The sequence below is a fragment of the Cyprinodon variegatus genome, unplaced genomic scaffold (genome assembly GCF_000732505.1).
Source record: "Cyprinodon variegatus isolate N-32 unplaced genomic scaffold, C_variegatus-1.0 Scaffold1537, whole genome shotgun sequence".
Taxonomy (NCBI): Eukaryota; Metazoa; Chordata; class Actinopteri; order Cyprinodontiformes; family Cyprinodontidae; genus Cyprinodon; species Cyprinodon variegatus.
This window is the reverse complement of record NW_015151990.1, coordinates 15,229-27,058: the sequence shown is the minus strand read 5'-3', so window position 1 is coordinate 27,058 and position 11,830 is coordinate 15,229. Positions and strand designations below refer to the sequence as shown.

General features: G+C 37.4%; 2 protein-coding genes across 2 annotated transcripts in view; one reads left to right on the top strand and one right to left on the bottom strand.

The window, feature by feature from the left end:
- Positions 1 to 5,394, top strand: part of LOC107103826 (macrophage mannose receptor 1-like) — a 9,686-nt gene extending 4,292 nt beyond the window's left edge. The window contains exons 2-4 of the mRNA XM_015403660.1: positions 3,865 to 4,188; positions 4,299 to 4,614; positions 4,751 to 5,394. Coding sequence (XP_015259146.1) covers positions 3,905 to 4,188; positions 4,299 to 4,614; positions 4,751 to 4,951 — 801 coding nt within the window. The 5' untranslated portion in view covers positions 3,865 to 3,904 and the 3' untranslated portion in view covers positions 4,952 to 5,394. The remainder of the gene's footprint in view (positions 1 to 3,864; positions 4,189 to 4,298; positions 4,615 to 4,750) is intronic.
- Positions 5,395 to 8,971: 3,577 nt separating this feature from the next.
- LOC107103823 overlaps positions 8,972 to 11,830 on the bottom strand; it is a 7,005-nt gene continuing 4,146 nt past the window's right edge. Inside the window, exons 3-5 of the mRNA XM_015403656.1 lie at positions 10,807 to 11,046; positions 10,404 to 10,605; positions 8,972 to 10,289 (exon numbers count right to left, since the gene is read on the bottom strand). Coding sequence (XP_015259142.1) covers positions 10,423 to 10,605; positions 10,807 to 11,046 — 423 coding nt within the window. The 3' untranslated portion in view covers positions 8,972 to 10,289; positions 10,404 to 10,422. The remainder of the gene's footprint in view (positions 10,290 to 10,403; positions 10,606 to 10,806; positions 11,047 to 11,830) is intronic.

Genomic DNA, 11,830 nt, shown 5'->3' with positions numbered 1-11,830 from the left:
CCCATTGACTTCCATTGATTTTCAGTCATTTTCAACCTATGCCTATTCTATGCCCTAGCCCTGCACCTAACCATTACCAATGAATACTTCACTCTAACCCTAAGCCATTTGATACATTAGCCCTAAACCTAACCATTAGCAAAATGGTTAGGTACAAAGTATAGACCAGCAAATTGTCCTTTTCTTTGCAACGACAGGTCCTCAATTTGATGGAAGAATTGGAAAAATTGTCCTCACTCTGATGGCTAGACAGGCACACACACACACACACACACACACACACACACACACACTGACACAATGCTTGTTGATTGATTCTTTAGTCAAACAAGAATTTCAGTTGAGACAAAGGTACTGTTTAGTCTGATCTATGCAAGTATTTAATGATGGATATATGAGGTGCTGGGATACAATGTTACACAATTTGGTACAAAAGAGATGATGATTGGTCTCTGTTGAATCTAACATTGACTGTTCAACTTGTTTTCCTTTATTTCAAAGAATTAAGCTTTTTTTTTCTTATTTACTTCTCATAGATTTTAAGTAATGAGACTGCCATGATTATTTCTCCTCCAATGGTAGTTCTTAGGAACTTCTCTGACATTTGGAGGACTGGCGGCTTAGTGGTTAGGACACAGAGCTTGGAATCCTGTGGTTCTGGTTTAAGCCCCACTCCCACAGATTGCCACTCTGAGCAGAAATCTCAAGCTGTACTTAAGTACACTTTTTATGTATCTATATTTTACTCCATTACTTATTTTTCTGCTTACTTCTGACTTCTCCTCATTAGATTTTCACACAAGTATATTTATTTTCTATTCCTTATATTTTTAAAACAAACATTACTCGTTACTCTTGGCTTCGGTTTAATGTTTATAAATATTTATTTCACGCCATGTGCGCCATCCAATGCAGATCATTTGCGCCATCCACATCTAGTAAAAACTAGTGTAATTGGATGAGTCATAGAACGTAAACACTTATTGGTTAGCTAAAGGAAATCATCAGAAGCAAGCAGGAGTTCTTCAAACTGTAAACGTGAATTGTCTATGCCATGCTACAATGTCTGATTAAGAAAAAGATTTTGAAATGTCGGAAAAGTCGGACACAGGTGAGAGCGTATCGGGAGATAGAGACGGAGACCAAAAAGACCTCCCTCATCCTTGGCCCTATCTCAAACAATTTTTCAAAATAGTCGTAAAATTGAGCTTTCAATTCATATAGTGGCATCTGACTGTTTTTTTTTTTTATTTAAGATTACTTTATACTTTTATACTTTAAGTAGTTTTTTGGAGCACATACTGTTTCACTTCTAGTTGAGTAAAGAGGTCAAGCTGATACTTCAACTTTTACCAGAGTGTTTTTAAACTGCAGTATCTATACTTCCACTTAAGTAACAAATGCGTATACTTTTGACACCACTGACTCTGAGTCCCTGAGCAAAAGACCATTAACCCCACACTGCTCCCCATGCGCTGCACAAATGGCAGCCCACTGCTCCCCACGGGTTTAATGCAGAGAGTTTGTTTCGTTGCCCTGTCCTTGTAACAGTGTAATGTGTAACAGTGTAACAGCTGGGAAAAAGTCTTATTCTTGGACCACACAGCCATCGGTTTAACATTTTAGGATTTTAACTGAACCCAAGTGCATCACAGGGCATCAAATCTTATTTGTTACTTCAGTTTCAAAATTAGACTGAGGCCTCTAAACATGTGTTCTGTGCACCACTGCATCAAACTCAACTTGATCATTTGTTACGGTTATTAGTTTAATGGCAGAAGATGTTCTGTCTTATTTGTTGCTTTATTTAGTCTCACCTCAGCTGCCCTGCTTTTAATATTTCAAAGCAGGGCAGCATCTTGGCTGTTGCGTGGAGGTGTTTACCTTCCTGTTACCAGCATGGGCCCTAAGAAGAATCCAGCCTTGGAGGATTTTGAGGAGATAAGGAAAGCATTGGATTTCCTTACTGGAGAAACCTCGGCCATTCATCTTAAGCAAAAGTCCATTCTGAACCTGGTTGAAGAGGTGAAGGCATTACGGCTGCTGAATGACAAAAAGGACAAACAGATTACAGTTTTGGAAGACTGAGTGGCTGACTTGGAACAGTACGCCAGAATGAACGATGTGATCATCACTGGACTGCCTGTCAAGCCCCACTCTTTCACCGGCGTCGTGGCAGTGCCCTGTCCGGCTGGTGAGCCGTCACCCGACGAGACGAAGTCCACAGAGGAACAGGTGGCCTCGTTCCTCTTGCCAAGAGGATAAAGCTGGAGTGTGACTCAATTAAAACGTGGCCATTCGCTCCAGAGATGAGGGAACAACAACAAACTGCAGATTATCATGAGGTTCAGTAACTGGAAACAAAAAACTGCTCTACTGACACAGGGCGGGTTGCTAAAGGGCGTGTTTATTAACGAGCACCTGACCAAGAAGAATGCTGAGATCGCAGGGAAGGCCTGGTTCCTGAGGAAGCAGAAGAAGATTTAAATAATCGTCAACTAATTTAGTAATTAATTAATAATTAACTGGAGTATAGGGCAACTAAAATGTGCCTTTTGTCGACAGAGCTATATATATATTATTATTATCATTATTTATTTTTGTGTGTGTGTGGTCTTGTTTTACCTACAGTACAATGTGAGGGAAGCATTTTGTAAAATATCCTACATGCGAGGACTTACTGGTACATATGGGGACCTTTAACTGGTCCCTATATGGTAAAGTTCTGTTCTTTGAGTTGGGGTTAGGTTAAGGACTAAGGTGTGAATTCAGTTTAGGTTAGGATTAGGTACATCTTGGTAATAGTTAGGGTTAGGGTAAGGATAAGGGTAAGGATCTGGGTTAGGCCATATAAAATAAATGCAAGTCAATTAAATGCCCCCATATGTCATGAAAACACAGCTGTGCGTGTGTGTGTGTGTGTGTGTGTGTGTGTATTGGACAATAAACAAGTATAACAGGAAGCCTACTCTACCTTAGGTTCAAGTGGAATTAGAGGGAGAGGGGGCATGGACAATAACTTCTCCCCTCAGACAATTTCCATTAATCAATGTCACTTCTCTGGCCGTATATACTGACAAGTTTATTTAGTGGAGGGTTTTGTTTCTATTTATGTTCAGGTGAATTTACTTAGTTTGAAAGTTAGGGTTTGATTTAGTTGATGTTAACTAGTCTCTGTTGTATGTAATTTGTTGATTCATTTATTGTTGTTTTTCATAATTGTCTAATTAAATTCCTATTTATTCGTCCATTCAAATATCTTAAAACTAATGGAAAGATACATTAAATTCAGCCCTGACTGGGATAATCAGCATGTCAAATCGAGTCATTAACCAGGAGCCGGATTTTCCTACCAGCCAAGCTTTGTAAATGGGCACAATTTGAATAAATGATCAAATTAATCAATTAAACTGCTTCTGAAACAGGTAGAACTTCATTGGGGCTGATTTTGTTTTAAATACGATTTTCATATAAGAAAACCTAAATCAACATTTTGATTGTTCACATTTGATCCCTACATTAGCGTTTTATATTAATCTATGAGATTTTATATCTTGGTTCTTTCTCGTAAGTTAATAAAATGATTTTAATGTTTGACAAAACATTTAACAGAAAAGGCCAGTTGTATTTTCAGTTTATTTATTTATTTTTATTAGGCTAGCTTGATAAAGCAAGTTTAAATTAATATATTCAGGTCAGGTGAAGCTTTGTACTGTATGTATTTCCTTATAAGCTGGAAAGTACTGGATAAGCATGAGTCACATCGCTCTAAGGTGGGGCAGTTACTGGTCAGCTGATTGCATTGAGGTGGGTCTTGATGACTGAAACCTGCATACTGGTATAAATAAGAATGCTCCTCTCAAGTTGCAGACACATCTGACCTGAAGTGACAACAGGACTAAACATGGTGAAGAAAGGCCGCTCTAAGCTGATGCTGCTCGTCCTTTTCATGCTTGTGTTTTGGTTAGAAGCAAAGATACCCAAAACCATAACCATTCCTTCTCAGACACTGACATGGCATCTAGCGAGAAAGTACTGCCAGAATAACTATATAGACATGGTTACCTGGGACACAGTAGACATGGACCTGGTGACTGATTGGTTGGTGTCAAAAAGCCACGAAACGGTCTGGATTGGTCTACAAGAAGATCCTGAGCACCCATCCATCTGGAGGATGATCGATGTAAGGTGAGTTTCTGTTTTCATTCAATCTCTTTGCATTTTAACAAAATTAAGGATGTCAAATGTAGCTAATTTCATTCACATCATTTTTGTGTTTTTTGTTTGTGTTGTTTCAGAACTGGTAATGGCTTGACAGGAGATGATGTTTCAAACAGTACAAATTGGGCATCACCACCACAATCAGGTGCCGGCTGTGGATCTTATAATACCACTGATAGAAAATGGCATAGCACAGTTTGCTCTGAACGCCTAAACTGGATGTGCTATGATGATAAGCTGGTGCTGGTGAAAGAAAACAAGATGTGGGAGGATGCCATGAATCACTGCAAGAGCATGTCATCAGAATCCAACAAATGTGACCTTGTCAGCATGTCTGGTTCATCTGACTTTGACTATGTGAGGAATCGTATCTACGGAGCCACCAGCGATCAGGTCTTTTTTTTCTTTATATTTTGTGATAACAAAATTGCATAAACCAGAATTTCATTCCATTCATTCAAAACCATACTTGTCTTGAGGATTTATTGTGATTGTTGTTGCATTTCGACTCTTGCCTTGTGTCTATCAGGTTTGGATAGGCTTGCGCTTTCTGGGAGGGGAGTGGTGGTGGTCTGATGGAGAGATGCTGGACCAGGAAGCGACGCTGCCAGGTTGCCCCAGCAAGTGGAAACACTGTGGCACCGTGTCGAATCATAACAAAGAAAACTGGATTACCAGAGACTGCTCTGAGAAAAGAAACTTCATGTGCCATTGTAAAGCAGTAGCTTAACTAGAAGAAAAGCAGTAGCTTAACTAGAAGAAAAGCTGCGTCCCCCTTCTTAAAGGTTAACCTGCATGGCATTCTTTCCACTTACGTAGAATTTTCTTTCGATAGACAAATATTAACATTTATGGGAGAGACTTAGAAATATTGATGAAATTTCTTTTTATTTGTTGCTTCTGCCAAAGTTTTAAGATTCTTAACATCTAGAATAAATAGGGTTGTGATAAATGCATGAAAGACTGCTTTCAGTGGTAAGAACCATTATCTGGATAAACACCAATAGGTAGAAAGTAGTACCTCTATTTACTTTTACCAGTCAATTTATGTTTTTTTAGCCACACTTTTGCAAAGTGGTTAGCACTGTTGTCTTGCAGCAAGGAGAACGTGGCTTTTAAAGCTTACCTTTGATCGTGTTGTGTATTTAAAAAAAGCTGTAGAAATAAACTTGCTTTGCCTCAGAATTGGTTGACAATATAGTTGTGTTTCCATTGGCATTACATTGCAATAAAAAACCTCCATAGAATAATGTCTCTACATTTGTGCTTGAGGATAATTATTTTTGTCTTTTCGTTTTGTGAAACACTTAATTCTCTCGCTGCAGACATTTTTATCAACAGTAAATTTGACTTGCAAAAATAACCTAGAAAAATAAAAATTGTTTCAATAATCATTCTGATGATGGGAAGGTTGGAGATTAGTGCCTTGTTTTTATTCACAGCAGCAGATCACTTCTTTACAACAATGGTTTGATAGTTTGTGTTAGTACCGCCTGGGGGAAAACACCTTACAGAATGGACTTGTATATTATTTGCATCAAACCAGAGGAAGGCCAATCTTTCTTAACAAAAGCTGTGAAAAAACATCAAGACTACAAAAAGAGATTAGTTGTTGTATGTTTTTTTTCTATAACCTTCTTCTGTTTTCTCCAAAGCCTCTGTCCAAAAGGCAGGGTAAACCCTGGACAAGTCATAAGTCCATTGTAGGGCAACACAGATGGATACAACCATGACACTTATTATTCTTATTTGAACTTTCTATTGACTTCCATTAATTCCACACATACTCTAACCAACACATACTGTACCTGAATTTGTTTCATAACTTAGTCCTAAACCTTTAGAAGAAAACTTTTCCTCACAAGTATTTATAAGTCCAGCCAGTGTGGTATACATACTGTAGTAATTAGCTTTACACTGTCCCCACAGAGTCACCCCTAGAGTAGAGAGGAAGAAGAATGCTAGCTATTGTTAGCTTGTTTGCTCGCAGCAATAAGGATTGCAATAATTCTAATAAAAATGAGTCATAGTCAGCTCTTTATTTCAGATCTGCAGGAGTTGTTCACAGTGTCTATATTGATTTAACAGCTTTAATGCTGCAAATAAATGTAAGAAAGTGTGAGTTCATTCTCTAGTTTGTTCTCTAATTTTCATTTAGCACTGGCGAATTGAAAATTAGCTCTGTATTCTTTGGTTTCCAATTTTGACCTTTACCCCAGACGGTTTTGGTAAATCGACAGAAGAGCTGTACCTTCATATAAGCCACATGGTTCAAAGGGAATTTTTAAAAAAGTAGCGGTTTATATTCCAGAAAATGCGGTATTAGTTTAGTTACTGACAATCTCAAGGAAAAAAGACTCTCTTGCATGTTTCAGCTGGGAAATATATCTTTAGAGCGGAGGTCTTCAACAGGGGGTCCGCGACCCCTAGGGGGTCCACAGAGGTACTGCATGGGGGTCGCGAAAGTTTTGTTTGATTGGACTTTTGTTTTTATATTTCCCCCTGCATCTTTTTCCACTAATTGAAATGTCTTTGAATACACATTGAGATAAATTCAACCCCCTGTAGTAAACAGATAAATGAAGGCAGAAGATGTCTTTCAGTCATCAATGCACACATTCAGCGACACACAGGAGCTCTTTCAAGCTGGGCACCATTTCATTCACAACACCTGACCCATCAATGAGGAATCAGAAATAATTTAATAATCCCAGGGAGAAATTACTTTCATTACATCACTCCATCTGTAATAGAGTGACTATAGGACCAGGTCGATATAATGCAATTTCATACAATATATAGAGTTAGGGGGTCCCCGCTCCCTCTCGCCATCAGTTTAAGGGTCCTTGGTCTTGAAAAAATTGAAGACCCCTGCTTTAGAGTCTCTTTAAAGATGTTTTAGTTAAACTGGAGTCCAGTCTTTGCCATCAGCCCTGACACTCTTTTTCACTTCAAACTGGTGGAGCCCTTCTCCACCAAGACTTATTTTCTTTGCAGAAACAACCTTCACTTGAAATGGGTCAATGATGCCTGAATCTTTTTAATTAAAATTGTGGACGTTGAGTAACAACATTTTTAGCTCTATCCTTTTGCTCTTCAGTCTTGAGGATTGTAAACATGAATGTTAGTCTCTAACAATAATAACAGTCCTCAACATGTATAATAGAATCTTAAAAAGTCATTGAAACATTTTGGTTTGACCTTAGACCAGTAAATATGAGGCTCCAAAGAGTCTTCATCTGAGAACCAAGTATTTTAAATAGTCAGAATCTCCAAGAACCGCTCCTTTACACATTAAGGCATCACGAAACAGTTTAACTCAGAACGAGAATCCAAGTAGGGGGAAAGGCTGCTGTCAGGACATATCAGGTAACAATTATTAATCCATCTTCTCTTCCACTTATCTGTCAGGGTCACAACAGCCTGTCTGCAGCATTCTATGGTTGGAAATTAGATAACCAATTAGACTCAAATTCTAATGAATGCTCATGGCAGTTTTTAGTTGAATATCCTTCTGTAAATGAGACTTTTAACAAACATTAGGACAGACTTTAAACATTCAGATGTTCTTAAAAGTTTACATGCCCTTCCATCAAAGGATAAATTCACTCTAGTATTTCAAATAACACAAAACTGAAAAAGGTAATAATAAATAAGAATGTACTAAATGATTATTTATCAAATACTGATTTATAGAATTATTTCAAAAAATAATTCCATATATAGATATATACACATGATACACATATATATATATATATATATATATATACACACACACACACATATATGTATACATATACATACACATATATATGTATACATATACATACACATATATATGTATACATATACATACACATATATATGTATACATATACATACACATATATATGTATACATATACATACACATATATATATATTTGGTTCATTGATTTTCCAAATCAATGTAATGATTTCCACTTTTTATCCTTTTTATTACTTTTGTCAATTTAAATTTATTTTACTGATAGCTGATTTTTTTTTCTGTCTTTCATGGAAGGGTATGTAAACTTTTGAGCAAACCTGTACGTTTGGCATGGCAGGAATGATCAGTCTCCCAGTTTGCCCGCCACTGTCTTCTCCCACTAGCAGTCTCCTGAAAATTTCCCGTAGTATAAATTATTGAAAAAAAAAAAAAGTTCATCTACCTCCTAAAGCAGAAAGGTTGCTAGTATCGCCAGTCAATATCTGATCACCTAATTGTAGCCTGAAATTGGTTATTTTAGATTTCTTGCGGATCTTTCTTAAAATACAGCTAATGGATACTGGAGCTTCACTGGGGCAGTTAGACAGCACGCAGCAGATTTAATAAGATTCCCTTAATGTCAAATACTAACTTGGCAGGCATGGACAAGGTTGTAACATTGGAGTTAGACCTACTAAAATATTTTTTACTTTATCTACTTGAATAGCTTTAAGAATGCATTTGTGTAAGAAATGTCACAAAATGAGTTGTTTAAAAAAAAATTTTAAGGTGCTGGGAAGCACCAGCACACTAGCCATGCCTCAGCTGCAAAAGTACTGAGTAACTCATAAACGTATGTAATATACAGACCAAAATGTAGAAATATGTGCTAACTCTGGTATTTTAAAGACTATAACAAAACATTTCAAGTAAACAAAAAAATGTAAATGAATAATAACAATTTCACACAGAAGAAACACTTGTTTTGTTTTTTACAAATTTATGAAAAGAGTACCTCCAGTGACAATCTTTACTCCTTGCTGAATATAAACTTTACCTCCTAATGCGATGTAGATTCAATTAAGCTTGGTTGCAAGAATTTCCCCATTGTGGCAAAGGATTTTCCATTCTATTCTATTTTCTATTCTAAAAAAAAGGAGCCCTCATTTAGACATTAACATGGATCTTTATCTGGAACTTGCTGCTTTTATGAACCAGGTTGTTTATCATTCAGTGAAGTTAAGATGGTGGGAGCAGCTGAACAAAGTATACTACTGTCAACAATTTACTCAAAAAACAGTAAATTAACTGGTTATTACCCACCTCTGCTTGCTGAGCCACATTTATATCACTGAAAACATTACAGACTCCATGAATGCATACATTTTTCAATAAATCCAAAACTGAAGTTCCTGTTGAGGTAAAGGACGCGTTCAAAATCACATTCTTTCTAAAACACAAAAAAATCCTTTTCCGACAGGTTTTCTGACACTTAGCGATGATTACATATGATGAATGAACATAAGGGTTGAGATTTCTTGCTCCTTAAATAACTGAATAATTTAACCATCACTCAACAAACATTTACAGGCTGATATGTTTTATTATGTGCCATATAGAGGACTCAGTCACTCACATTGGTCATACTCAGTCTTAATTTAGTCCAGAACTCGACAATAAAAAAAAAAAAAAAATCAAATGACAAAAGGATGGATGAAGCAAGGGGCATCCTACAATTCGACACCTCAAGGACCAGAAACGCCTTTTGGAGCAAAAACATCAACACGGCTGCCATCTTGGATCTGATCTCCAGTGAATTAATTTGTATTCCGGTAATTACATGCTTGACTAAAACTATAACTCCCTGAATTATTAACTGATTTTCTCACCAGTTTGTAACGACTGAAATGTAACAAATTAAAAATATTTGTTTTCTTGCCGGGATACATTCTTCTGTGCTCTTTAATAAAAAGAGCACAGAAAAGGGTGTTTAAGAGAGGGGGAGAGACAGGCGGCAGAGGACAACATGTCGGATTTGAATTCGAGGACTAGGGCCTCCGTACCTGGGTGCGGACTAAACACTGCGTCACCCTCACGCACGACACTGTTCTTTTTAAAGGCTTGGTAAATTAATCTTTATAAGTTCCAGGTGATTCCAGTGTCCTGCCCTACCCTGCCTGGAAAAAACACTGTATTGCACAGCTTTCCCTTGTGGACGTGGGAGGGGAGGATGCATAGACCCCCCCACCTCCCCTCCCCTTCCAGGCAGCTGCTTGCTCTGGGGCCAGAAGGTGCAACAGGAGGACGAACTCTCTTTGCCCCTCCATCCATATGAAGATCTGAAATTCAGTAAAAGCAAACTAGTTAGCAAGATAGTAAGAAACAACACCTTTATAAAGTCTGACAAAGACTTAAAAACATAAAAATTTTAAGTTATTTTCAATTTATTTCACCTGTTTGGAATCCTTTCTTTCAGGTATTTGTGAGGTTCTTTCTCTTCAGATCATCCAGGAGTCTCTCTATGTATTTCTTTGCCCTCTGCTCTCGGGCCTTGGCATTCAGGTTCTCCTGCTCTAGAATCTCCACTCTATTCAAAGCATCACTGAGTCTGGCCTTTATTAGAGTGGGTGAACAGGGCAAAGCATAGGAGTGGTCCTAATGGAAGGAAGGAAATATATATCAAACCAACCACAGATGTTTGATGCACGGTTTTAACTTTGTTTGGGTGTGTCGGTGAAAAAGTGTGTTAATTTAATCACTTATGTATTTCTGAAAATAAAGTCGGAGGATTCTTTCGACATGACCAGAGTAATTATGCCATGAACTATATGGGAAATATCAAATAGAAATACTCACATCATTGGGCTGAGGTTTGCTCTCAGGGAGATCCTGTAAAGGGTCCAGTGGTGGATTATTTACAGTTTTCATTGAAAGGTCCAGTGGTTGGCTCTCTTCGGCTTCCGTTGCCGTTTCGTTACTTTCAGGGAGCGGCTTAGAAAGGTCCAGCAGAAGGCTGAACTCTGCTTTCCTTGAAAGGTCCAATAGTTGGCTCTGTTCAGCTTTAGTTGGGGTTTGCGTCTTCCTCTTTGATGGAGGCTAAAATATAAGAAATATAAGATGGATAAGAAAGATAAGATAACATGCAGAATAAACGAACGGTTTAATTCAAGTTGTTCAGCAAAGAGTGATACAGGGCTTGTAAAAATACGCCAGCCATCTTGTATGACACAAAAACACTAACGACAGACTGAAGGGAGCTAAACCTGGATTCCTGATTAAAACAAGTCGCAACAGCAAGGCTCAACATGGGAAAGTAGAGGAAATGAACAGGCTTCATCTCTATGAACACAGAGTGGACCTTCTGTGGACCTAAATGAGCTTCAGTAGGTAACCATATCAGACTTTTTTAATAAGAAAATAAGTGCCTACACATAAGTAGTGCAAGGATTGCAAGTTCCTAGAGCAGGGATCTGTAACCTGCTGCCTAGGAGCCACAAGTACATGTGACCCCTGAACTCTTAATAGGAACTGAAAAAAATAACTAATGTACTACAATAAGAAATACCACTCTTACAAGCATTTCTGTTTATTATAAAGGATATTTTAGCTGAATTTTTACACCAGAGTTACTTTAAAAGCACCAAAAATATGTTTAAGGGCTATTTTACTTTTAATTAGCTTGGAAATTATGTGTGTTATCATTATTATTTGTTTTTCTTTTTTGACATAAAACAATACCCTATAGAAGAAAAGCATCATCTTTATAATTTCTTTTGTGTTTTTCATTGCTGGTGAAGATTCTCAGTCATGCAGGTCATAGTCATTTAAAAAAAAGTTAAAAAAACAATGCACTGAACTTGTTTTTCCAAGTTTGAAGACC